The 26,196-nt window shown below is 42.4% G+C and overlaps 1 protein-coding gene across 1 annotated transcript in view; it reads right to left on the bottom strand.

The window, feature by feature from the left end:
* Positions 1-26,196, bottom strand: part of LOC126198416 (probable E3 ubiquitin-protein ligase HERC1) — a 747,204-nt gene that overhangs the window by 690,276 nt on the left and 30,732 nt on the right. The window contains exon 5 of the mRNA XM_049934719.1: positions 6,617-6,817. Coding sequence (XP_049790676.1) covers positions 6,617-6,817 — 201 coding nt within the window. The remainder of the gene's footprint in view (positions 1-6,616; positions 6,818-26,196) is intronic.

The raw sequence follows: 26,196 nt of genomic DNA, 5'->3' as shown, positions 1-26,196 counted from the left end.
GCCGCAAAGATTTTCAAACGGAGAAAAATTTACGCCTAACTCTCATTCAGAGCATGTTCTATCATACACAGTATTATTTGGTTCTTGTTGATCATTATCAAAGAAAGCAGCAGTGTAAGTAACAATAAATAGTAGTCTCTTGCCATTGTTTCGCTAATGAGACGATTCCTCTCTCTATTTTTTTTTAAATTGTAAGCGGCGGTAGTGCGCACAAAAGCAAGCCATGCCGCGAGCGGCAACAGGCCGTAAACAGGCACTATCAGAATGCGACAAACAATGCATGACACAGTACAGTAATGCATTTTCAGCTTAGAGTGACGTAAAACACCTATAACAAAGAAAACGGCACTTATCAGATCAAAGCAAAATAAGCAATCGATTCAAACCAGACAAAGCACGTGAAAAAGGAAGGGTACCCGTATAAATATGGATGGAGCACCTGACGCATAGCAGTAGCTACCTGGTAAAGCTTAACTGCTAAGCTTACGACTCGAACCAAACTCCTGAAGCTGTATCGTCATTCATTCAACCTAAATTGTGTTTCATATTACAATGGACCAACTTTGTTTCGATTTGGAGGTGCGGGCTAAAACGTTTCTCTCCCCTTGAATTTCGAGTCTCAAATTTCACGTGCAGCTTAGATTCGGGAATTCTTTTTTTTCCCTTTATTTCGAGTCTCATTTTTCAGGTGCGGCTTAGATTCGAGTGCGGCTTAGATTCGAGTAAATACGGTATTTGTACCACACATTAGATTTACAAGGTGCCAAGTCCAGTGGCTGTGCTTCGAAATGTTCCATGAAGTAGTTGGCTACCAGTGGACTACCAGGATTACCCATGGCGACACATTCCAACTGTTCGTAGAAACTGCCATTCCATGTGAAATAGCTCATGGTGAGAAATAAGTGAAAGAGCTTTGTGATGTCTTGCGGTAAAATGGAAATGATTTGCTCCAGAGTGTCACTGAGTGGCACTTTTGTAAATAAAGAAACAACACCAAAGCTGACCAGGATGTCGTTTGGTGCAGGTTTTAGTTTCTTCAGCTTCTCAATGAAATGTCCCGAATCCTTTACATATGTGCTAGTCTCCCTCACATGCAGCTGGAGCAGAGGGACCAAGTATTTTGCCAGGAGCTACAACAATTGGTCTTAGTGGAAATTTATTCTTATGGATCTTAGGGTAATCCACTCAGCCAAGGTAGTAAGGCTTCTGTGTTGCACAGGTTCCTCTCTATGTCTGCCAGCAGAGAAGACACGCAAATATGGCGTAAAGACTATTTATAAACTGAAAAAGAAGATCAAAGAGTGTCTTAGATCGGCAAATGGAAAAAGGGATCCACTTACAACATTGGGAATATACCACATACCATTCACATGTGGAAAAGTTTATGTTGAATGACTGAACGATGAATCAACACCAGGATCATAGAACATAAGCAACATTGCAAGTTGGGGCAAGTGGAGCAATCAGCCATGGCAGAGCATGCTCCGTGTGAGACCAACTGTGTAGTAAAATTTGCCGACACAGAAGTTCTGGCTGTAGAGGAGAACTAGCACACCCACTTGTTCAGAGAAGCTATAGAAAACCTCAAGGTAAATGGATCCTGGCTTCCCGTGCTGCAGCAAACGACCGTCACAGGTCTCTACAGGGAGGAGATATGCAGACAGTACCGACACCTTGACACACGACGGAAGAAGAAAGCACAATTTATGTCCTTCAAAATGGAGAGAATTTCATTATCATTCCAAGAACTATACATATGGAGGACACCATTGCTAATACCGAAACGGCCATTGGGCCCTTCCTTGTGAAAGAGCGGAGGAAATATGCACTGAACCAGCCAGAATACTGCGCCAAGCAAAACCACCAGCTTGCAACCTAAAGAAAGAAGAGGTACAAGCTATTAAGAAACTTAATGCCAACAAGAGTATATTGGTACTGCCTGCTGATAAAGGAAATGTGTCCGTTGTAATGAGGACCGAAGATTATGAGCAGAAGATCTGGGGCCTATCAGATCTGGCGACGTACCAAAAACTAAGTGCAGATCCAACGCAGCATATCACACAGAATACAAATCGATTAACCAAGGCATCTTCTCTGCTGGTTGACGTACAGAGCAACCTGCACAATACAGACGCCCTTCCACCTTGGCTGTTCGGATTACCTAAGATCCATAAGAATAACTTTCCACTAAGACCAATAGTTAGCTCTCCTGCCTCATCAACGTATGAACTAGCAAAATACTTGGCCTCTCTGCTCTAGCTGCAGGTGGGGAAAACTGACACATTGCTTCCGTTTTTCCACAAGACATCACAAAGCATGTCTCACCACATGAGCTATTTCACATGGAACTGCAACTTCTATGAACAGCTGGAAAGCACTGCTATTGGTCAAGTGGTGGCCAACTTCTTCATGGAACATTTCAAAGCACAGGCACTGGACTTGGTATCCTGTAAACCTATGGTGTGGTACAGCTACAGCAATGATACTTTTGTTGTGTGGAGCCATGGGTGAAGAGCAGCTCGGTGGCTTCCAAAGACACTTGAACAGCCTCCATGCCAACATAAAATTTACCATGAAAGTAGAAAAGGACAAAAAGCTACCATTCCTAGATATGCCGGTTACAAGGGATGATGAAAACTGGGACACATAGACCAATAACTGCACAAACTATCAAATCACCACCTAAGCATGATTAATACGCTTGCAATGCGAGCAAGATGGATATGTGAGCCCCAGGGCCTCAGACACAAAATACAACACTTGGAAAATGGGTACTCCACAAGTTATATTAGAAGTGTAACAGGGCCAAACACTTGGCAAAGTGACAATCAGAAAAAGAAATGTTGGTTACAGCCATTCTGGAATACATTCCCAGGGTGAGGGACAGAATCAGCTGTATATTGTGCAAACACGGTGTAAAGACTATTTACAAAGCAACAAACATGATCAAAGAATGTCTCAGATCAGCAAAGGAGAAAAGGGACCCACTTGCAATGTTGGGAATATACCGCATACCACGCACATGCAGAAAATTTTATGTTGGAGTGACTGGACGATCAATCAACACCAGGATCACAGAACATAAACGACATTGCAGGTTGGGGCAGATGGAGAAATCGGCTGTGGCAGAGCATGTGCTGTGAGAGACCGATCTTGTAGTAAAATCTGCCAACACGGGAATTCTGAGAACTATCACACCTGCTTGTTGAGAGAAGCTATAATACATAAACATGAGAATAACTTCAACAAGAAAGAAGGAAACCTCAAGGTAAACAGATCCCAGTTTCCTGTGCTGCAGTGAATGACTGTTGCAGATAGCAAGAGAACTGGACATGACCGCAGAGAAGCCCTTGGACCTTGGTGCACACAGTCTGTGGCCATGAGCTCAGCTCCAGTCCACCACCAGCAATGGTGGGTGAAACTTTGACAATGCCAGCCACTCATGCTGGTGAAACATCAGAAAAATCATCAGATGAACATCAGCCGAAAAACCCAAGACAGTAGCCAACAGGCAGTTTGTCAATTACAGGGTGCATACATGGACAAAGAAAAAAAAATCCTAGATTTCCCAGTTAAAAATACCCTTTCTCCCGGGTGAAAACACGCTTTTTCCATGTTAAGTGACAGCATATTTTCCCTTATCAATCCTTTGAATTGTAATGGTTTTATACACGGGCGTCGAATTTCCCGGCACTTTAGAAAACGAAACGCAGGCAAAATATCTTTAATGTGCAGCAACATATCCGCTGTGGCGCCTATCCTGCTCCCATTCGGCTGGTTTGACAGTCTGCCCCTCTTTAAAAACATCTCGCAATTAATATCGGATGGGATTATTTGTAATCGGGAGAACAAGAACTCTTCAGAAAATTTGCACTCTTTATTGCCTATTAGCTAATAACTTGCTGTTTTGTGTGACATAAAATTAAATATAGGCTACATAAAACCAATAAAGACAAGAGACAAGCAAGAAAGTACACATTTCTTCAATCCTTAGCTCCTAGAATTTTTTCTTTCTAACCTTGCTACAGCTTTACATGGTGTGCTTTCCTTTCTGCAAAAGAATCTGTTACCTCATCAAAGTTCGTCAAACATTTTTCTAAAATGAAAAATCGAAATATCATTATCTAATACTGAAAAAGCTGTTAACACAAATAATACCCAAGACTGGTGTTGTTTCTCGATCTGATTATGACTATTTTGTCACTGTCTGCTAGATAAAACAAAACAGGCCTTTCTAATATTGCAGCAATTTTGTAACACACACCAAATAAACGAGACTGTTTTGGCACAAAGGGCCATTTTTATAACATGACAGAATATAATTCACGAAGTACCAATATCAAATGTCTGTTCGGCCTACCACAAGCAAAAACCTTTATGTTATGAAATAGTTTCACATTTCATTCATACGCACTAGTTTCTCAAGCATGAGATCAAAAAATAGTATTACGAAATTTTTATAAAATTTGGAATCGTTGTAAGTCTTCCATAATTTGTGTGACGTCCCTGTTTCTTCTCCTTCCTCGTTCTAACATATTGTCATCACCAATTCTGTAGCTATACCTGCCATTGTGAAAACTTGTTCGCCAATTTTCTAACTTCATTAACCCTGCCAGAATCACAGGTTTAGTTATCCCGCAATTATTTTCCAGTTAGGTGTTATTACGACTTCATACAAAACGTTTTCTGCATTACTTCCAGACTAGAACTTAAGCAGCTGTTAGCTGAGGACTGTACAACTGTTCCTTACTAGTGTAGCGATCTGGCCAAACATTTTCTGTCAAAATTTCTTGGACACACCGAGAAGATAATATGTACTCTTTCTCACCTGTTATTCCTGTCAATCGTTTACTTCCATTCTGGTAGTCTGAATCTACGGATTTCGCTAGTAATTATAACAATGCTGATCATTCGCACACTCACATAATCAGACAGTGATTGGCATTCAACCGTTCGGCTTTACTCCGCTCAGCTTGTAAAGCCCCGTCCCCTTTTGTTTGCAGAAAGTTTATTTCTAGATGCGACGAGGATTCTCCTGACAGAGACATCACATACACTATCCATGCATTCAAAAATCAACTTATGATTCATTCAGAAATCAACTTAAAATGTGTTCAAAAACCAACAGGGAAGCATTTCAAAATCATATGAATAATCGATAGACAAACGTGCAACAGATGCTAGGCGCTTTGTGAAACAAGTTTTTTTCCCCTCAAGAATATGAATTTGGCACTCCCTTTTCCCAGTAGCATCTAGCTGCTTGCTGCAACTGCTTGCACAGCCAACAGCCACATTCCTGTCGCCAGAAGCGGGAGACTCTACTGCTCAAATGCGACTCAACTGCACATGCGCATGAGCCCACTCGTAACTGCTAAAACGAATCTAATGTAAACGTTGTGACTTCACGCTCATCGGAGGCAATTTGTTATGAAGCATAGTCTTCCTACAGCCTTTGACACATTTTGCTGTTGGCAGATGCTTGCATGAGCACTGTGTGTTGTCGTTGTATATGGCACATTTCCTTTGCAATTTATTTTCGTTTTTTTTTCTATTGTTTAGGTTTTATTGTTGAAGTGTAATTCTGCAGTAGCGGGATACAGTAACATTCTTTGTTAGAGTATCAGTTCTTACCAGTCCAAATTACAAAAATTTAACTGAAAACTAAAACAATGAAAAATTCCCGGAATTCCAAAAAATTCCCGGGTTTATCCCGGATGAAAAAATTCCCAGGTTTTTCCCGGATCTCCCGGTTGTCCCAGATCTTATGAACAATAATGCTGTGAGGAAGGCAAACCAAACACTGGTGCTCATTTTATATTATCACGAAACAGGAGAGCAAGTGTTACAGATATTATATACAAGTTGCGAGTGGCAAACATTAAAACAAAGCCATTTTCCATTGCAGAAAGATCTATTCAAGAAATTTCAATCACGATCTATTCAAGAAATTTCAATCACCAGCTTTCTCCTCTGAATGCCAGAATACGTTGCTGACTCCTACCTACATATGGGAAATGATCATTCTGGGAAAAAAAAAAGAGAGAGAGAGAGAGAGAGAGAGAGAGAGAGAGAGAGAGAGAGAGAGAGAGAGAGAGAGAGAAATCAGAGCTCGCATGAAAAGATTTAACATTTAGAAAGAGGACTGCATGGCAACACATTGTGAAAACTTCAAAGGATCCATCACTGTAAATGCCAGTTTTGTTATGAGGCAATGCATTACCCCCTGCACTTTCAGGATGTCCAACACTGACACTTTATGCTTCATTCAAGCCACAGTTTCCATCCTTGACGCTATTTTATTATGTAACCTACACAGTTGTCTCTCAGATGCCATTTATCTCAAATTAGACACTTGACCTTAATCTTGTACAAATCTTATGCTCCCTTGCACTGTTTCCTTACATGTACATCTTTTCCTTCCTGGTTCCTCTTTTCCTCCAGTCCGCTAGCCCTCCTGTTCTGATAAACAGTGTGTATCACCTAACACAACAGATTTCATGAAGTTCAATATAACATTAAATTATGAAATGATTGCCTCTGCTGATCACAATTTTTGCTTTTCATAAATAACGGCATACAGGGTTTAAATTTCCAAAACTTTTTAACATCATGGTACCTGCTGTACTTGGGTGAATGCTTTTGCAAGTTGTGGTATAAGAATTTTCTCCTGATTCTCCTCAGCAACTTGGTGTGATGAATTGCTTCCACAAACATAGACTTCACAAGCTTCCATAGCACTTCCTCGGGTGGACCCAAATGGTTCACATTTGTCAGTGCCCAGGCATGATCGTGTATACTCGCTAGCCATTGTCACAAGCTGAAAGAAATGTGTACATTTTAAATTATAATTGACTGGTAAATTGTTTTATTTAACAAAAGTCACAATAAAAGTAAGCAAATGCTATTTAAACATATACAAGTTTCAAGAACAGTGCTATCCATTACATGAACTAAAATATAAACTATATCTGGGCCATAATGAACATTGAAGGAAGATATAATAATTTAAATGTGAATGTTATGAAGTTAATGATAATAGAAAAAGGGTATTGTTGCTACAAGGGAGTTAAACTTGGAGAAATTGCTCAGATTCATAGAGGAAAAATTTGGAATAAGATAACGACAATAACAATCAACTTTTCCGAAACCCAATCACAACCCAAGTGTGTGCTTTCCATTTTAAACCACAGACAGGGAAATTATAAATGCAGTGTCTCACAGTAGGGGGAGTATATTTGGATGCAACATCATATGCAAAATATTTAGATGCGACACTGGAATGTGGGTTGCACATTAACATACAAGCAGAACTGCCATAAAAGGCTGAAGGTCCGCTCACATCAAAGAGTTTGATAAGATACTGAATGGGCATGCAGGTTTATTACTGGATGTTTGCAGACTACACCGCTTGTCACAGCATATCAGTTGGTAAATATTGCGTGCCCAGACATCATCATGAGGTTTCTACCAGTGTTAAAGAGCAAATTTGTTGCCAATCCAAACCACATATGACATAATTATGTAGTAACTATCTAGAAAGTGAAGTCAAGGAAAAGTTTCTTGAAAAGTGGCAACGTCTTTGGAATGATGCTATCAAAATCAAGAACGGAAAAGTGGAAAGTATAAGCTGTAAGGAATCCTCATTGACCTCAACTATCTGGTAATCTCACTCCTGGACACCACGAGAACTGGGCTATATGGCATGCTCTCAACTGCCTAAGCTCTGGAGATGGAAGATCCAAGTGTAATCTTCAAAAATGGGGATTCCCACTCATCATTACTGAAGTAATGTGCACACACTTGAAAGCTGTGCACACTAGCAGCGTGTTGTCATCTGCGAGAGTGTGCCATGATAATGCAATACTGTGAACACACAATATAACGCAAACCAGGCGAGTGCCTATATAAACCCTGCCGCACTACACTTGTGCTCAGTTATTATGTTTTTATCGCTTGCATACATTTGCCTTGTGTTATTGTGTTCAGTGTATGTTATGGTGATTAACGTGCATGCCACAGCCTAATAAAGTTGTACTAATATTCTTCATTGCGTTGTGTGTCAAAGTTACAACATAAGTGGTGATGAGTGTGAGATTGTTCTCCATGCAGTTTTCAGTCTCTGGTTGATCCTCCATTGCGTCTACAATGTCTGACAGTGCTACTCATGAGTTTTTACACCAGCTGGGTGATCAGCTAGTGGTTCTTGTGGTTCTTACTGCAGTGCTGCAGAGTCTCAGTCAACAGCAGGAGGCATTCACCACAGTGCAACACGATCAAACCCAGGTATTGCAAACACTTGTTTCTGTTTTGGCCAGTTTGGGTCTGTCTCAGTCTATTTCACCTGCTGTGCTATCCCTTGCACCTCCTGTTTTGCCCGTCAGTACTCTGGCCATTTATCCTTCCACCCCCCCCCCCCTCCAATTTCTGGCTTATGATGAATCTGTTGAAGAATGGGAAGCCTACAAAAAATGATTGCGGTAGTATTTTCATGCTTCTGGATTGACTGATGTTACCTTATGCCATGCTTTCTTTTTGTCTTGGTTATCGCTTCCCATGTACCAACTCCTTTGCCAATTTGCCCTCCTGCATGACTTATCTTCACTCTCTTTTGATTACTTGTACGACCTTCTTTCGAATTAATACTGTAAATGGATGCATGTCATTGCTGCTCGACTTGAGTTCTATTGGTGTCGCAAGAAAACGAAACATTCTTATAAGACTTGACTCAGCAATGCAGTTTAAGCCGTCGTCGTAACTTTGTCACTGAATTACGTAAGGAGACATATGCTGACTAAATGGTGCATGATGCAACCACTCGGTTGGCCCGTCATGAGTTTCATGAGTTGGCCTTTCAAAGTGAAAACCTCTCCCTCTCCAACATTCTGACTAACGCACAATCGTTTGAGGTTTTGAGGGCTGTGGGTACTCAAATTGAATCATGGTGTGAGTAGCAGAAATTCAACCCGTCCCTCCTGCCATTTGTCGGATGTTTCACAGGCAGCAGACCTCATGCAAGCAAAATATCATGGAGGCCAGTACAACTCACTGCACCAGCCACAGCTGCTGCAGCAGCAGCAGCAGCAGCACAACAAGCCCGGTAATGAACAACAATCCAAGTGCTCTATGATTCCCTCTTGTCCATCATGTTTTGTTACTCATGATAGGCCGTATTGTCCTAAGCAATGGGCCGTTTGTTACCAGTGCAACAAAACAGGCCACATTGCTCCTGTTTGTAATGCAAAATTCCAACAGCAAACTGCAGATGCTGACATGAATGTCAATTGTGTATCAACAATCTCCGTTGACCTAATAAGCTTTTTATTGATGTCAAAGTTTATCAGAAGGTTTTGCACCTTCAAACTGACACTGGTGCTGCCGTGTCCTTACTCAACTTGGAAGTGTACATGGACTTGGATTCTCCTCATTTAGTGCCAATGTCATGTATATTAGTCACCTACAATAAACAGAACATTCTGATATGAGGCAGTTTCTCGGCCCTCATCACATATAAATCTGTAGTTCGTCTGTTGACATTTTTGGTGGTCAAAAATTTATTTGGTTTGGAGACCTTTAAGATTTTCATGTTTACTACTTTTGATTAAGTTAATCTCATCTCTGATCAAGGGCCTTATACACAACTTGACACTTTATGCTCTGAATTTTCTGCCTTGTTTTCTGCCGGCTTTCATTGTACAAATAATTTCAAAGCCCCCATCACCATGAAATCTTTGGCCAGACCCTGTTTCTTTCGGGCTCACCTGGTACCGATGGAACTCCGTGACTAAGTCAAGGTGGAGCTAGACTGCCTCATGGCCTCCGGGCCCACTAATCACATCCAGCAAATAGGCTACCCCCTGTGTCACTGTCAAAAATCCATTGGGATGGTTACACCTTTGCGGCGATTTCAAAGTTTCTGTCAATACTCAGTCTATCACTGACGCATATCCCTTGCCGCTCACTAACAAATTTTCCAAGATTCATCTCTCCGATGCTTATCTGCAGCTTCCCTATGATGCTGACTCTCAATGGCTCCTGGTCGTTAACACACCTTTTGCCTTGTACCAGTACTTGCGGTTACCATTTGGTGTGCCCAGCACCCCAGTGATTTTTCAACGGTTTCTCAAACTACTTATGAGGACTGTGACTGGCTGTGCCAACTATCTTGATGATATTGTGATCTCCAGCTCCTCCATTGCTGAACATCCCACCAACTTACATATGCTCTTTTCGGTGTTACAGGCCGCCAGGTTAAAATGCAATTTCCAAAAGTGCCACTTTATTCAGTCTTCTGTTGCATCTTGGGCTCGAGGTCTCAAGTTTTTTGGTTGGGTTTGGACAGTGACATCACTCGTTTGGTTACGGCGTATTCTCAATGCGCACCACAGTAAGCAGTAAGCTCCATGGGCAAAGTTGTCTCAGTGGCTGCAACCTTCACAGACCTGGGACCGTCTCTACATTGATTTTGTGGGCCCTTTCCTTAATGCATATTGAGTCATAGTAAATAATGCATTCTCTTGGTTCCCATATATTGTTTGTTGCCCATCAACTTCGGCTGCTGACACCATGGCAGCCCCATCAAAAAAATTTTCCATCGAAGGACTTCCAGAAATGCAAGTCTCTGATAACGGCTCTCAGTTTGTGTCGCAGGAGTTTGCCTCCTTCTGCAATGCCCACAGGATTCACCACATTTTTGCCCTGTCGTTCCACCTGAAGTCCAATGGTGAGGCCAAAAGGTTAGTTAGAGCATTCAAAATGCAAATGAAAAAGTACATGACTTAGTCCCCATCTGACGTTGCCTTGAATCAATTTCTGTCTTCCTATTGCTTCACACTGTTCAGTGACGACAACCCTGCCATTCTGCTCCACGGGCATCAGCGACGGATTTTCCTGCATCTCCTGCGGCCTGACAAGGGATGCCAACCCATGCAGCTGTTGTCCCATTTCCAGCCCAAAGTGGCTGTCTGGGTGCGCCATCTCCCAATGCTGCGGCCACCGTCTCTGCAATGTCCACAAGGAGAAGGGCCTCTGTGCATGACATTACGACCAGTTGTGCCTGCATGTGGACTGGACAACCCTGGCTGGAACACCAATGTTGCCACGCCAGTCTGCTTCGCTCAACACATCACCAGATGTGGCTGAGTCCCAGTCGCAATGTACAAGGTGTCTCCCACCACCAATGAACAAACCTGGCACAGCTTCTCCAATGCCGCCACCAGTACCAATGTAGCTGTTGCCCATACAGGAGCCATCTCCACTGCCTCAGACACCAACTGCGGGGCACTACTACCACCAGGCTCTGGACTTGACATGGACATGGAGCTCACGCCTACATCACCCATCCTACCATATGGGTTGACACATCAAGGTACACTGCGATGCTGCCTGTGCCCCGAGAACTTCCAACCACATGCCCAGTATCAGTATGTCATCTCAGTCAGTGTGTCGCGAAGGAAGGCATCATGGACATCTTGTGAATCCAAGCTGTTCCCCAAGGGAAGAAGATAGAAGTAATGCACGCACACTTGAAAGCCATGTGCATTTGCAGTGTCTTGTCATCCGCGAGAGTGCACTGCAAAAAACCAATACTGTAAACTTCCAATGGAGCCTGCCACAGATGAGTGCCTATTTAAACCCTACTGTGCCACACTTGCACTCAGTTGGCACGTTATTACTGCTTGCACACATGTGTCGTATATTCTTGTGTTCAGTGCATGCAATGATGATTAGTGTATGCCGCAGTCTAATAGAGTTTTACTAATATTCTTGGTTGTATTGTGTGCCCAAGTTACAACAATCACCAACTGTGACTGTGGAGAAGTGCAAACCAAAGTACACTTGTTCTGCTGTCAGTTCAATCCCACAACCTGCACTGAGAAAGATCAGCTTCAGGCAGCTTCAAATGCTCTTCAGGTTGCCCATTTTTGGTCATTCAGGCTACAATCTCCCATGTAGTTATACCTTGGTATGTTTATTTTCAATAACTTGTTTTATGTATCTTTGTATTGATGCTTCTAACACTAACTACATTTTTTTTAAAATTAAAGTTAACTGGAGCACAGTAACATATAACAGAAAGCAGCATTCACACAAGCTTTTGAGCACTAGCTCTTTTTGGAGCGACTGTGCATATATTCATGCACGCAACTACAGTTACCCAAACAAACATTCCAGTGGCCATGGTGTTGTGTGTTGCTGTACTCCACACATGGATCTGCTAAGGGAGAGTGTTTGCCTTTCCCTTATTTTATGTATTCACCACCCAGGAATTTCCATTACTGTTACACTTAATTGAAGCATTAGATGCAAAAGATTCAAACAGCTAACATGCAACAAGAATTATAATTATCTCATTTACAGTTTCAAAGTGTACATCAACAAAAAGGGAAAACCAACAATGTAGGAAAAGACAGATTACTACTTACTCTAAAGAGGACACATTAAGTTGCACGCAGGCACTTGCATAAAGCTTTCGGCTGCGGCCTCCATTAGCAAGAGAGAGACACATACCATTCATACACACAAGCAAGCACACTTCATACACACGTGGCTGCCAACTCCAGCACTTCAGGCTGGAATGCAACTATCACGTGGGATGTAAGCAGCAATCTGGAGGAGTCAGGGAAGGGAAGGGGAGGGGAGGGGAGGGGGAGAAGAAGAGGAAGGGATATTATTGTACAGGTGGAGGAGGCGAGGGCGAGGGGTGGGGGGTTGGGGGGGGGGGGGGGGGGCAGACTAATGCTGTCTGGCAGAGTGTGCAGGGACTAGAATGACAACAGGTGCAATGTCAAAAGGTTTGGGACAAGGAGATGGGGAAAAAAGGAACCAAACAGGAGAGGAGGGGGAAAGACGAGCTGGTGGATTGGCAGAGGTTGGCAAACAGAGAGCATGAGCAATGAGAATGGGAAGGAGATGATAGGACAGAAGGAATGGCAACTGTTGGGTGGAGGGTATGGGGACAGTACGTTACCATAGGTAAAACTGGCAGTGGAGGGGAGGATCCAGATGGATTGAGTAGTGAACCGGTCATTGAAATCAAGCATGTTATGTTCAACTGCATATTGAACCAACCGGTGGTCTACTTTTCTCTTGGACACAGTTTTATGGTGGCCTTTCGTCCTTCGTCCCAGCAGACAGCTGGTTGGCAGTCATACCAATATAAAAAGCTATGAAATGATTGCAGCAGAGCTGGTAAATGACCTGGCTGCTTTCTCAGGTAGCCTGGCTCCTGATGGGGTACGATAAACCTGTGACAGGACTGGAATAAAAAGTGCTGGGTGGCTGGATTGGGCAGGTCTTGCACCTGGGCCTTTCGCAGGGATATGATCCTTGTGGCAAGGGGTTGGGATTGAGAGTGACATAGGGATGAACTAGGATGTTATGGGGCTGGGTGGGTAACAGGGCACAACTTCAGGAAAAGTGGGAAGGATCTTGGGTGAGATGTGCCTCATTTCAGGACATGATGATAGGTTATCAAAGCCCCGGTGGAGGATGTGGTTCAGTTGTTCCAGTCCAGGGTGGTACTGGGTGATGAAGGGGCACTCCTCTGTGGCTGGTTCTTGAGGATTGTGGGTGTGAGGGGCATATCCTTAAATGACCTAACCATTATGATTCCTTTCTCTGGATCCCACCCCACATTTCACTATGGCCTTAAACTTTTCAGGTTTTGCCAGTCCATGGCTTTCACAAACCTGGTATTGCAAAAACACATCTCCATGGTACGGGCATTCCAGAACCACCTCTGTTCTGTCTGCAGGATACTCATACTCTGCAATTCCTAATCCATGCATCATACCTATCAAATTGAATCAGTTGCTCTCAAGCACCTGGAGGGGCATTCCAGACACCACATCCATAAATTATCCAGCCTGACATCCTTCTACCTCATCGGGGCACTACTATCCAACAAACCCCCATCTTATCCACGTGTTTCTCCTCATCCATCCCTCACAGTGGTCACAGTGGCTAAACACTGCCTAGGTGACCTTCTCAACTTGCTACATCCCCCCAAAACTCTTTATCAATCCTCCACCAAATACAAAGCCAAAACATTCCCGTAGCACTGTTGTTAACCTTTCCACCAAAAACTGAGCTCCACAGAAGTTTCAGTCCTATCCAAACGCCTCACCTTTAGCCCTACATCCAAATTTATCCAGGCTGAACTTGTCTGTCAAAGACCTACTCTCCTTCTCCCGATCCATGCAATGTAAGCACTTCTTTGCCGTCAATCCTTCCAACCAAAACTAACTTAATTTCAATACTGAACCCCGCTTCTTCCAGTTCATACCACCATCAAACCATGATCCTCCACCCTCCCACAAAACTAAACATTGGTCACTTTCTGAGAATTCCTTACCTCCAACTTAGCCTTACCATCCTTCCCCAGGTCCCTTCCTCAGAACACCAACCTTTCACTAGAAGAAAAAGCAGCCATACACAACCTCAAAACAAATCCTGACCTAATCATCCTATTCGTGGACAAAGGTTCCACCACTGTTGTTATGAATCACAGTGTCTATTCCATGGCAGAAGGCCTCCACCACTTATCTGAAGCCTCCGATTGTAAACTCTGCCAGAGTGATCCCATCCTAGAAGTCCAACACAGCCTCAAATCCCAGTTTAAAGCCTTAGGCCCTTTCCAGAACCCCTGCCCTGAATCCATTTTCCATCTCAAACCCTTGAGGCCCCGCACACCCATCTTCTATGAGTACATGCTCCCCAAAATCCACAAACCCACTGTGGCTGGTAATTGTGCCCCCACTAACATAATTCTGGCCCTCATTGACTAAGACCTCCAACCACTTCTCATAATCTAGTCTCCCATGTCAAAGACACCAACCACATCCTTCACCGACTCTCCACTATAACCACCCCTTTACCTCCGCAATCCCTACTCGTCACTGTTGACGCCAACTCCCAGTACACCAACATTCCTCATGCTCATGGTCTTACCGGTATTGAACACTACCTTTATCAACGTCCTTCAGACTCCAAACCCACCACCTCATTCCTCATACACCTCACTAACTTTATCCTAACCCACAACTACTTCTCCTTTGAAGGGAAGGTATACAAACAAATCCACAGCATAGCCATGGGCACCCACATGCCACCCTCCAATGCTAGCTTGTTTACGGGCCACCTAGAGAAGACCTTCCTAACCTCCCAAAATCGCAAACTCCTAGTCTGGTTAACGTTCATTGATGACATCTTTATGATCTGAACTCAGAGCCAAGACACCCTATCTTTGTTTATTCATAACCTCAATAACTTCTCTCCCATCCACTTCACCTGGTCCTCCTCAATCCAGCGTACCACTTTTGAAGACATTGCCCTCCTCCTCTTCTATCATGGCTCCATCTGCACCTCTGGCCACATTAAACCCACTAACAGTACCTGCATTTCGACAGTTGTCATTCCTTTCACACCAAAAAACCTCTCCCATACCACCTGGCCTCCCAGGGACAGCATATCTGCAGTGACAAGTACCCCCTTGCTCAGTATGTCAAGGGTCTCACCGAGGCCTTCACAAACAGGCAGTATCCCCCCAGACCTGGTCTGCTTACAGAAAAGGAGTGTGCCCTTCATTAACCAGTACCACACCAGACTGGACCAACTGAGCCACATCCTTCTTTAGGTTTTTTGTTACCCATCCTCAAACCCCTGAAATGAGGGACACCCTACCAAAGATACTTCCTACCCCTCCTAAAGTGGTGTTCTGTTGCCCACCCAGCCTCCACAACATCCTACTCCATCCCTCTGCCACTCTCAATCCCAACCCCTTGCCACAACAATCATATCCCTGCAGAAGACCTCACGTGTAAGACCTGTCCAATCTATCCACCCAGCACTTCCTATTCCAGTCCTGTCACAAGTCTACCCTACCCCATCAGGGGCCGGGCCACCTGTGAAAGCAGCCACGTCATTTACCAGCTATGCTGGAACCATTGCACAGCTTTTTTATTTTGGTATGATTAGCAACCAGCTGTCCACCAGGATGAACGGCCGCCACCATACTGTGGCCAAGAGCAAAGTAGACCACCCTGTGACATAACATGCAGCTGAATGTAACAAGTGTGATTTCAATGGCTGCTTCACTACCCGATCCATCTGGATCTTCCCCTCCACCACCCACTTTTCTGGACTATGCTGATGGGAGTTACTCTTACAACATGTTCTCCACTCCCATAATCATCCCGGCCTCAACCTGCAGTAATATACTGTCCCCACACCCTCCACTCAACAGTTTCCACATCTTCTGTCCTATCAACCCCTTCCCATTCTCATCTCCCATTCTTTTTGTTTGTCACCCTCTGCCAAGGCACTGGCCCATCTTTCCCCACTCCTCCCCTTTTCACTACCTTTTTCCCCATCTCCCTGTCCCCAGCCTCCTGATGTGGCGCCTGCACACTCCACCAGACAGTGTTTGTCTCCCCCCCCCTCCCCACCTGTACACTACTATCCCTTCCCCTTTCCCTTCACCTCCCCCACCCCCTCCAGGTTACTGCTTGTGTCCCACTTGGTAGCTGCATTGCAGCCCAAGTTGCTGGAGTTGGTGGTCATGTGCGCATGAGGTGTGCTTGCTTGTAATGTGTGAATGGTGTGTGATTCTCTTTTGCTGATGAAGGCTGTTGCCAAAAACTGTGTGTATCTTTTAATTGTGCCTGTCTGCAACTTATTGTGTCTTCTTTTCGGTAAGTAGTAATCTATCTTCCTTGCATTGTTGATATTCCTGCTTGGAGTTCCCATTGTTAGATTTTGCCAAAAAAAGAATACATTTGGAAACAATCTATACACTGTGAAAACAATAAACAATTTGTGTTAATAACAGTTAAACATAACCTATTCAATTAACATGAATGTCACTACTTTGAAAATACTGCTGCTTTATCGCATGTTGGTAACTTCATACTAATATAAGTAGACTGGTATTTTTCAAAGAAAATAGTTATTTGCATCTGTAATAAAAAAAAAAGGCATGTTCACAGCCTACTACTTCTTGTCACATAGTTTTAAATCAGCTATACAACTTCAACAATGTGACATGCCCAGAGAGATAAGACAAAAAACTATTAATACTCAATAAAACCTGGCAACTACAAAATGGTTCAAATGGCTCTGAGCACTATGGGACTTAACTTCTGAGATCATCAGTCCCCTAGAACTTAGAACTACTTAAACCTAACTAACCTAAGGACATCACACACATCCATGCCCGAGGCAGGATTCAAACCTGCGACCGTAGCGGTCGCGCGGTTCCAGACTGTAGCGCCTAGAACCGCTCGGCCACTCCAGCCGGCCTGGCAACTACATTATAATCATATAACACACAAAAGTCGACACAGTAAAAGTGAGAAAGGAGTATAGATTTGAAGGACAATCAGCATCAAATAATAAAACCAATAAAACTTGAAAACCTGAAACTCTGGCAGTATAACTTTAGCAAATAAAGTTGCTACATTTCTCCTAATTTATGGATGGAAATCTATGAGGAGGTTCCTCCTGGAATTTTTAAATACTGTAATTTAATTCAATGGTCAACTAGTGACTGAAAAGCAAGGTGTGCAACTGGAGTGGCAAAGTACACTTTCAAACTGTTGTTCCATGACTAATGTATAGTCCATTAAGCTGAACAATTTGAACTGCACATCTTGTAATCCAGTTGGATGGATAGAAGGATCAAGTGAAATCATTAACCCCTTACGGTTTGTGTGACCAAACTTGGATGTAAACAGCTAGCAACACAAAGCAAAGATTCACAACACGTAATTCCTTACTCTCCCAACAGATGGCATACACTACTTGCACAGCTGCCCTTTACTGTGTGCCATATCTGTCCCAACATGCAGTTTGGAAATATATTCTCAGATATGAGTTTGGTCACACAAACAGTTGCAATCAGGTACAGTAAACGATTGATTTCTGTGTTTATATTATTTGCAGAGGAAAAAGGACATCTGTGGACAGTTATAAACAGGTAAGTTTATACATTTGTTCATTAGAATACATTTAATACTGAAAAATAGGTCTGTGACAGATATGGCACAACATGCAGTCCGGTCCAATCGAGTACGTGGTTGCATTTTACCTAAGGAGGCAGCAATGAAGAAGAATCGTCAAGGCAGCATGGAGGAAAAGATAGCAACAGTAGACGGTGTGCAACTGTCAATAGTCTCCTGGTTTGATAATAAGTAGTCAACACTTTGTCAACTTACGTTGGATGCAAACCAGAAGGCGAGATCAAGAGGCTTTTCAGGGAGGAAAAAGAATACAAAATGGTACCTTGTCCACACTCTGTGATGATCTACAATGACTACATGGGGGGTGTCGATCTATTAGATTCTATGCTAGGATATTATAGAATTCAAATCAGATCAAAGAAATGGTACTTGAGGATATTCTTTCATCTAGTTGACTTGGCTTGTGTGAACAGCTGGCTGTTATGGAGAAGAAGAAATACGGACTACATGCCCCTTGTTGATTTCAAGGTCGCAGTTGCAGAGGCCCTCTGTAAAACTGGGAAATCCTTATCCAAGAAACGTGGTAGGCCAAGCAATGAAATACAAAAACAGCTTGACTGCAAGAAGAAGAGAGGCCCTACAGCAGATCTTCCACAGCGTCAGGTGTGACTGGATGGGATACATCACATGCCTATCTGGCTGGAAAACCGTGGTCGTGTATAACGTGTATGAAGTGCAGTACAACATTGTGCTTGAATAAGGAGAGAAATTGCTTCATCAAGTTTCATAAAGAATAGAGAAAAGTGGAAACAGAATGTGTGTTATTTTCTCAAAATATGTGTATTGTAATAAATAGAAAGTGTAATTGTTTTACGTAAATACAGTTCTGCTAGTTCATGTACGTATCTTATTGTGTATTTTCCACATTGTGCATCATCAATCCCAAAACTGGTATCACATGGTATTAGTCGTTACTGCATGCTGTCCCATATATGGCACAAACCCTTAATTCTAAAATAACCGCCCCTACATAAGATTTTGAATTTTTTAAGCATTTTTTATGAAATCAGAACATTGAACATAACATGTAACATTTTTTTCAGAAAAATAAAAAAAAATCATGCAATAAGGGGTTAAATATCCAGTGCCAGGTTGTGTGGGTACACAACAATGGCTGATTTAACAACTGCTAAGGCATCACTAGTCTCAGCTTGCTTTTGTGTACTACTTGCTCTCCAGTGGATTTATTTATGATGACTTTGTGATAGCTGGCTATTTTCTAGGCACTGATCTAACATCCATTATTCCCAGCTATTGACATTTGACTTGCACCGGTCTATTTTCCTAATACAGTGGTGTCTCCGTTCAACTACATATTATGCCTACCATGACTATACTGAAGGCATGTGAGTGCCCCAATAGTGTAAAAAAGCTTACAGTCTGTGTTCTCCAGCCCTAACATTTGAGTCACTCAGTAAACCTGCAGGGTACTTAAAATGCCAAGAGATATACAACCCCCCCCCCCCCCCCACACACACACACACACACACAAAAGACTTTGTTTCTATTTGGTTATTATTATGTGTCAATTATTTGTACTTAGCTGGTGTTAATAAAGCTGTTTGGAAAAAGCACACATACAATTTTCATCCAACAAAGATTACATTAGATTAAATTCAGTTTTTGTTCCATAGACATAAAAATGAGATGATAATCGTGGGTGTTGAACAAGTCAGAGAGTATAACATTAAAAATACACAACATCTGAATATATTACTTACTACCATGATCATTTGTCAGGAGATTGTCAAAATATATAAATACATTACAGTAAACTGGAACTGCTAATATTTACAGCATCAATATACTGTCAGAATGGCTCTTGTTCAAATGGCTCTGAGCACTATGGGACTTAACATCTGAGGTCATCAGTCCCCTAGAACTAAGAACTACTTAAACCTAACTAACCTAAGGACATCACACACATCCATGCCCGAGGCAGGATTCGAACCTGTGACCGTAGCAGTCACGCGGTTCCGGACTGAAGTGCCTCGAACCACACGGCCACCGCTGCCGGCCTACTGTCAGAATAAAACATAGTTATGCACTCCTAATAAATTTATCGTACACAAAATACCTAATCTTGACTGTTGTGAACAACTGGTGTCAAAACTGAAATGTAACAGACATTTTTACTTAATCTGGTCTATAACAGTCCCCGTTAAGATATTCATCTATAGAGTAGAAGGAGTTGCCTCTAAAAATGTCTTTCAAATTCTGTTTAAACTGTGCTTTACCTGAAACCAAGTTTTTAATAGTTGCTGGTAGTCTATTGAAAATGTGTGTTCCTGAATACTGGATTCCTTTTTGGGCCAAGGTAAATGGTTTTCGGTCTTTATGTAGATTGTTCTGATTCCTGTTATTGATACGACGTATTAAGCTATTGATATGAATATAATAGAGGGAAACATTCCACGTGGGAAAAATATATCTAAAAACAAAGATGATGTAACTTACCAAACGGAAGCGTTGGTATGTTGATACACACAAATAAACACAAACAAACACACTAAATTCAAGCTTTCGCAACCCACGGTTGCTTCATCAGGAAAGAGGGAAGGAGAGGGAAAGACAAAAGGATGTGGATTTTAAGGGAGAGGGTAAGGAGTCATCCCAATACCTGGAGCGGAAAGACTTACCAGCAACAAACTGTCCATTCACATGAATGGACACAGGCAGACAGTGTTTGTTGGTAATGAGGATCACCCTGTGGCTAAACATGCCTTGGTGCACGGCCAGCACATCATGGCACAGTGTTACACCGTCCCGGTTATCTGGATACTTCCCACTAACACCAACCTGTCAGAACTCCGGAGATGGGAACTTGCCCTTCAGTATATCCTCTCTTCTCGTTATCCGCCAGGCCCCAATCTCCGCTAATTTCAATTTGCCGCCGCTCATACCTCACCTGTCTTTCAACAACATCTTTGCCTCTACTTCCGCCTCGACTGACATCTCTGCCCAAACTCTTTGCCTTTACAAATGTCTGCTTGTGTCTGTGTATGTGCAGATGGATATATGTGTGTGTGCGAGTGTATACCTGTACTTTTTTCCCCCAAGGTGAGTCTTCCCACTCCCGGGATTGGAATGACTCCTTGCCCTCTTCCTTAGAACCCACATCCTTTCGTCTTTCCCTCTCCTTCCCTCTTTCCTGATGAAGCAACAGTTTGTTGCGAAAGCTTGAATTTCGTGTGTGTGTTTGTGTTTGTTTGTGTGTCTATCGACCTGCCAGCACTTTCGTTCAGTGGGTCGCATCATCTTGAAACATTCCACATGGGGATTATATATATATATAAAAACAAAGATGCTGTAACTTGCCAAATGAGAAAGCCCTGGTAAATAGACACAATAAAAAACACACAAACACACACACAAATTTCAAGCTTTCACAAATCAAAGTTGCTTCATCAGGAAAGAGGGAGGGAGAGGGAGGGATTAAGGGATGTGGGTTTTGAGGGAGTGGGTGGGGAGTTATTCCAATCCCGGGAGCGGAGAGGCTTGCCTTAGGGGGAAAAGAAGGACAGGTATACACTCGCACACATATTGATGTGCAGATATATATTGAGACCCGGTGGATAATGGGAAGAGAGAATATATTGAAGGGCAAGTTACCATCTCTGGAGTTCTGATAGGTTTGTTATGGTGTCAGTGGGAAGTATCCAGATAACCCGGACGGTGTCTTCCCGTTACCCACCAGGCCGCTGCTCGTACCTCACCTGTCATTCAACAGCATCTTTGCCTCTATACTTCTGCCTTGTCTGACATCTCTGTCCAACCTCTTTGCATTTACGTCTGCCTGTGTCTGCATGTGTGTGTGTGTGTGTGTGTGTGTGTGTGTGTGTGTGTGTGTGTGTGTGTGCGCGCGCGCGCGCGCGTGCGCGCGCAAATGGATACCTGTCCTTTTTCACCCCTAAAGTAAGTCTTTCCGCTCCCAGGATTGGAATGACTTCTTACCCTCTCCCTTAAAACCCACATCCTTTTGTCTTACCCTCTCCTTCCCTCTTTCCTGATGAAGCAACCTTGGGTTGCGAAAGCTTGAATTTCGTGTGTATGTTTGTGTGTCTATCGACCTGCCAGCACTTTCGTTCGGTAAGTCACATCATCTTTATATATATATATATAATAGGGGGAAACATTCCACGTGGGAAAAAAATATCTAAAAACAAAGATGATGTGACTTACCAAACGAAAGCGCTGGCACGTCGATAGGCACACAAACAAACACAAACATACACACAAAATTCAAGCTTCCGCAACAAACTGTTGCCTCATCAGGAAAGAGGGAAGGAGAGGGAAAGACGAAAGGATGTGGGTTTTAAGGGAGAGGGTAAGGAGTCATTCCAATCCCGGGAGCGGAAAGACTTACCTTAGGGGGAAAAAAGGACGGGTATACACTCGCATACACACACATATCCATCCACACATATACGGACACAAGCAGACATATTTGAAGACAAAGAGTTTGGGCAGAGATGTCAGTCGAGGCAGAAGTGCAGAGGCAAAGATGTTGTTGAATGACAGGTGAGGTATGAGTGGCGGCGACTTGAAATTAGCGGAGATTGAGGCCTGGTGGATAACGGGAAGAGAGGATATATTGAAGAGCAAGTTCCCATCTCCGGAGTTCGGATAGGTTGGTGTTAGTGGGAAGTATCCAGATAACCCTAAGGTAAGTCTTTCCGCTAAGGTAATGAGGAAAGAGGTTTTAGGTAGGGTGGCAGGTGATCGGCATGATGTGACTTACCGAACGAAAGCGCTGGTAGGTCGATAGACACACAAACAAGCACAAACACACACACACTTGTGCGATATATATATATATATATATATATATATATATATATATATATATATATATATATATATATATATATATATATATATATATATAAAGATGATGAGACTTACCAAACAAAAGCGCTGGCAGGTCGATAGACACACAAAAAAACACAAATATACACACAAAATTCAAGCTTTCGCAACAAACTGTTGCTTCGTCAGGAAAGAGGGAAGGAGAGGGAAAGATGAAAGGATGTGGGTTTTAAGGGAGAGGGTAAGGAGTCATTCCAATCCCGGGAGCGGAAAGACTTACCTTAGGGGGAAAAAAGGACAGGTATACACTCGCACACACACACATATCCATCCACACATACAGACACAAGCAGACATATTTAAAGACAAAGAGTTTGGGCAGAGATGTCAGTCGAGGTGGAAGAGTAGAGGCAAAGAAGTTGTTGAGAGACAGGTGAGGTATGAGTGGCGGCAACTTGAAATTAGCGGAGATTGAGGCCTGGCGGATAACGAGAAGAGAGGATATACTGAAGGGCAAGTTCCCATCTCCGGAGTTCGGATAGGTTGGTGTTGGTGGGAAGTATCCAGATAACCCGGACGGTGTAACACTGTGCCAAGATGTGCTGGCTGTGCACCAAGGCATGTTTAGCCACAGGGTGATCCTCATTACCAACAAACACTGTCTGCCTGTGTCCATTCATGCGAATGGACAGTTTGTTGCTGGTCATTCCCACATAGAATGCATCACAGTGTAGGCAGGTCAGTTGGTAAATCACGTGGGTGCTTTCACACGTGGCTCTGCCTTTGATCGTGTACACCTTCCGGGTTACAGGACTGGAGTAGGTGGTGGTGGGAGGGTGCATGGGACAGGTTTTGCACCGGGGGCGGTTACAAGGATAGGAGCCAGAGGGTAGGGAAGGTGGTTTGGGGATTTCATAGGGATGAACTAACAGGTTACGAAGGTTAGGTGGACGGCGGAAAGACACTCTTGGCGGAGTGGGGAGGATTTCATGAAGGATGGATCTCATTTCATTTCATTTTCCCTCTGTTATATATATATATATATATATATATATAGAGAGAGAGAGAGAGAGAGAGAGAGAGAGAGAGAGAGAGACAGTTTTTTGTCTGCTTTCACTCTTTCATGTCATACAGAATCATACTCTGGGCTAACTCATCAAACTGAGCAGAAGTTTTTACAGTGCACTTCAGCTATTCTGTTGTATGCCTTTCCCAACTGAATTTATTATCAAGCAGTAAATCCAAAAATTTAAGCAGTAAACCCAAAAATTTATCACTGTCACCTTCTTCTATCTGCAAGTCTCCATGTTATATACTTACGGGAAGAAAATTTCTTACAGGTTCTGAACTGCATATAATGGGTCTTTTCAAAGTTTAATGGCAGTGAATTATCTTTAAACCATTTACTAATGTCAGTGAAAATTTGATTAACGGCCATTTCTAAATCTTTACTTGACTTGGTATTTACTGCAATGGACTTGGTATTTACTGCAATGTTTGATCATCCGCAAACAAAACAAACTTAGCATTTGGCAATGTAACATATGAGAGGTCAATTAATGTACACAAGAAAAAGGAACGAACTCAAGATCGAACCTTGAGGAATACCAAATGTAATTTATTCTCATTCAGATGAAGACTCATTGCTTACTCCCCACGTATTTTTAACAGCACGCTTTGTTCCCTGTTAGTTAGGTAAGACTTGAACCACTTCGTAGCAGAGCTGGTGACCCCGGAATATTCTAATTTACTTAAGAGAATGCTGTGATTCACACAGTCAAAGGCTTTTGACAAATCACAGAAAATGACAAGAGTCTCCAATTTGTTATCCACTGAATTAAGCACATTCTCATTGTACATGTAAATCCACTTCTCTATATCAGAACCCTTAAGGAACCCAAACTGTGACTTGGACAATACATTATTTGCAGTCAGGTTCTTCAGAAGACACTTGAATACAACATTTTCCAATATTTCTGAAAAAGCTAGCAAAACTGAAACTGGCGAACAGTTTGATCGTATCTCATTGTCCCCCTTCTTGTAAAGAAGCTTAACTCATTTTAGCCAGGCTGGAAATGGTCCACTGATGAGGGATTACACACATAACTTAAGATAGAACTCAACTCACACAAGCACTCTTTGATTAACTTCATTGATATGTTATCATAACCACAAGAATACTTTGGTTTTAAGGATTTTATGATGGATGCTACTTCTTTTAGTTTCATTTGCATTTTACTGAAGTTATTTGTAAAGACATATTCCATTGCACTATTCACTGAACCTGATAACCCCAAGCTGTCAGTAACAAAAACAAAGTACTTGTCTAAGAGGTTTGCAACACTACATGCACTTGTTACCAATTCTAACAATGGAAAATCCATGCTGGAATGTAACAATATAATGAAAAGGATAGTTGTTACTCACTACATAGTGGAGATGCTGAGTCGCAGAAAGGCACAAGAAAGAGACTGACACGCAATTAGCTTTCGGCCAACAAGGCCTTTGTCAAGTTTCAACATTTAACACAAGATTCAGCATGTAATGATCAGATAGCCCCTATAGTATTGGTTTTGTGATATGACGAAGGCCTTGTTGGCTGAAAGCTAATCGTGCAACATTCTTCTTGTTGTGCAACTCAGCATCTCTGGTATATGGCGAGTTGCAACTATCCTTTCATTGTATTGTTACCAATGTCTCACTTATTATTAGAACTATCTGTTCCCCTTCCTGTTTGGTCCCAATTCTCTCTGTCTTTACTATATCTCATATCATTTTTATTTTGTTGTCTTGTGTAATTATCTTTTTCTTATAAGAAAGCTGGTTAGATTTCTGGATTATTTACTTCAATACTTTACAGTCTTCTTTGTAATGCATTACAATTCTAATATCAGAGCTGTTCCTAGATATCAGATACAGCCTCCTTTTTATCCTACATGATATCTTTATTCCTTGGTTTATTTTTAGACTTCTGTCTGATTTGAGTTACCTCTAGGGGAAAACAATTTTCAGAAGAGGAAGTAACCTCATTTATGAATTCTTTATATTTTCCATTTGAGTCAGAAGTATTGTAAACATCTATCCAATTCATGTCTTTGGGCAATCTCCTAAAATTCTCAATTTTTGTCTGATTTATTAGTCTCCTCTACTCAGATTTAATAGATTTTTTTTTTTATCCTGACTCATGAAGCTTATTGCTTAGTCCTCAGATATTCTGATGCATTAAGGATAACTGGTTTTGTGGACTGACTGAATTACAACTTCACAAACCTAATTTTTCTGTCAATTTCTGAATACCTCCAGTTTCAATCAGGGGCCATTTGAATGAACTGTGTACATTAAAATCTGTTTTCTGGCTGCCTGTTTTATC

This window comes from Schistocerca nitens, chromosome 8 (assembly GCF_023898315.1).
Source record: "Schistocerca nitens isolate TAMUIC-IGC-003100 chromosome 8, iqSchNite1.1, whole genome shotgun sequence".
In the NCBI taxonomy this organism is placed as follows: Eukaryota; Metazoa; Arthropoda; class Insecta; order Orthoptera; family Acrididae; genus Schistocerca; species Schistocerca nitens.
Note: the sequence above shows the minus strand (reverse complement) of the source record. Positions and strands in the feature narration are given on the sequence as shown.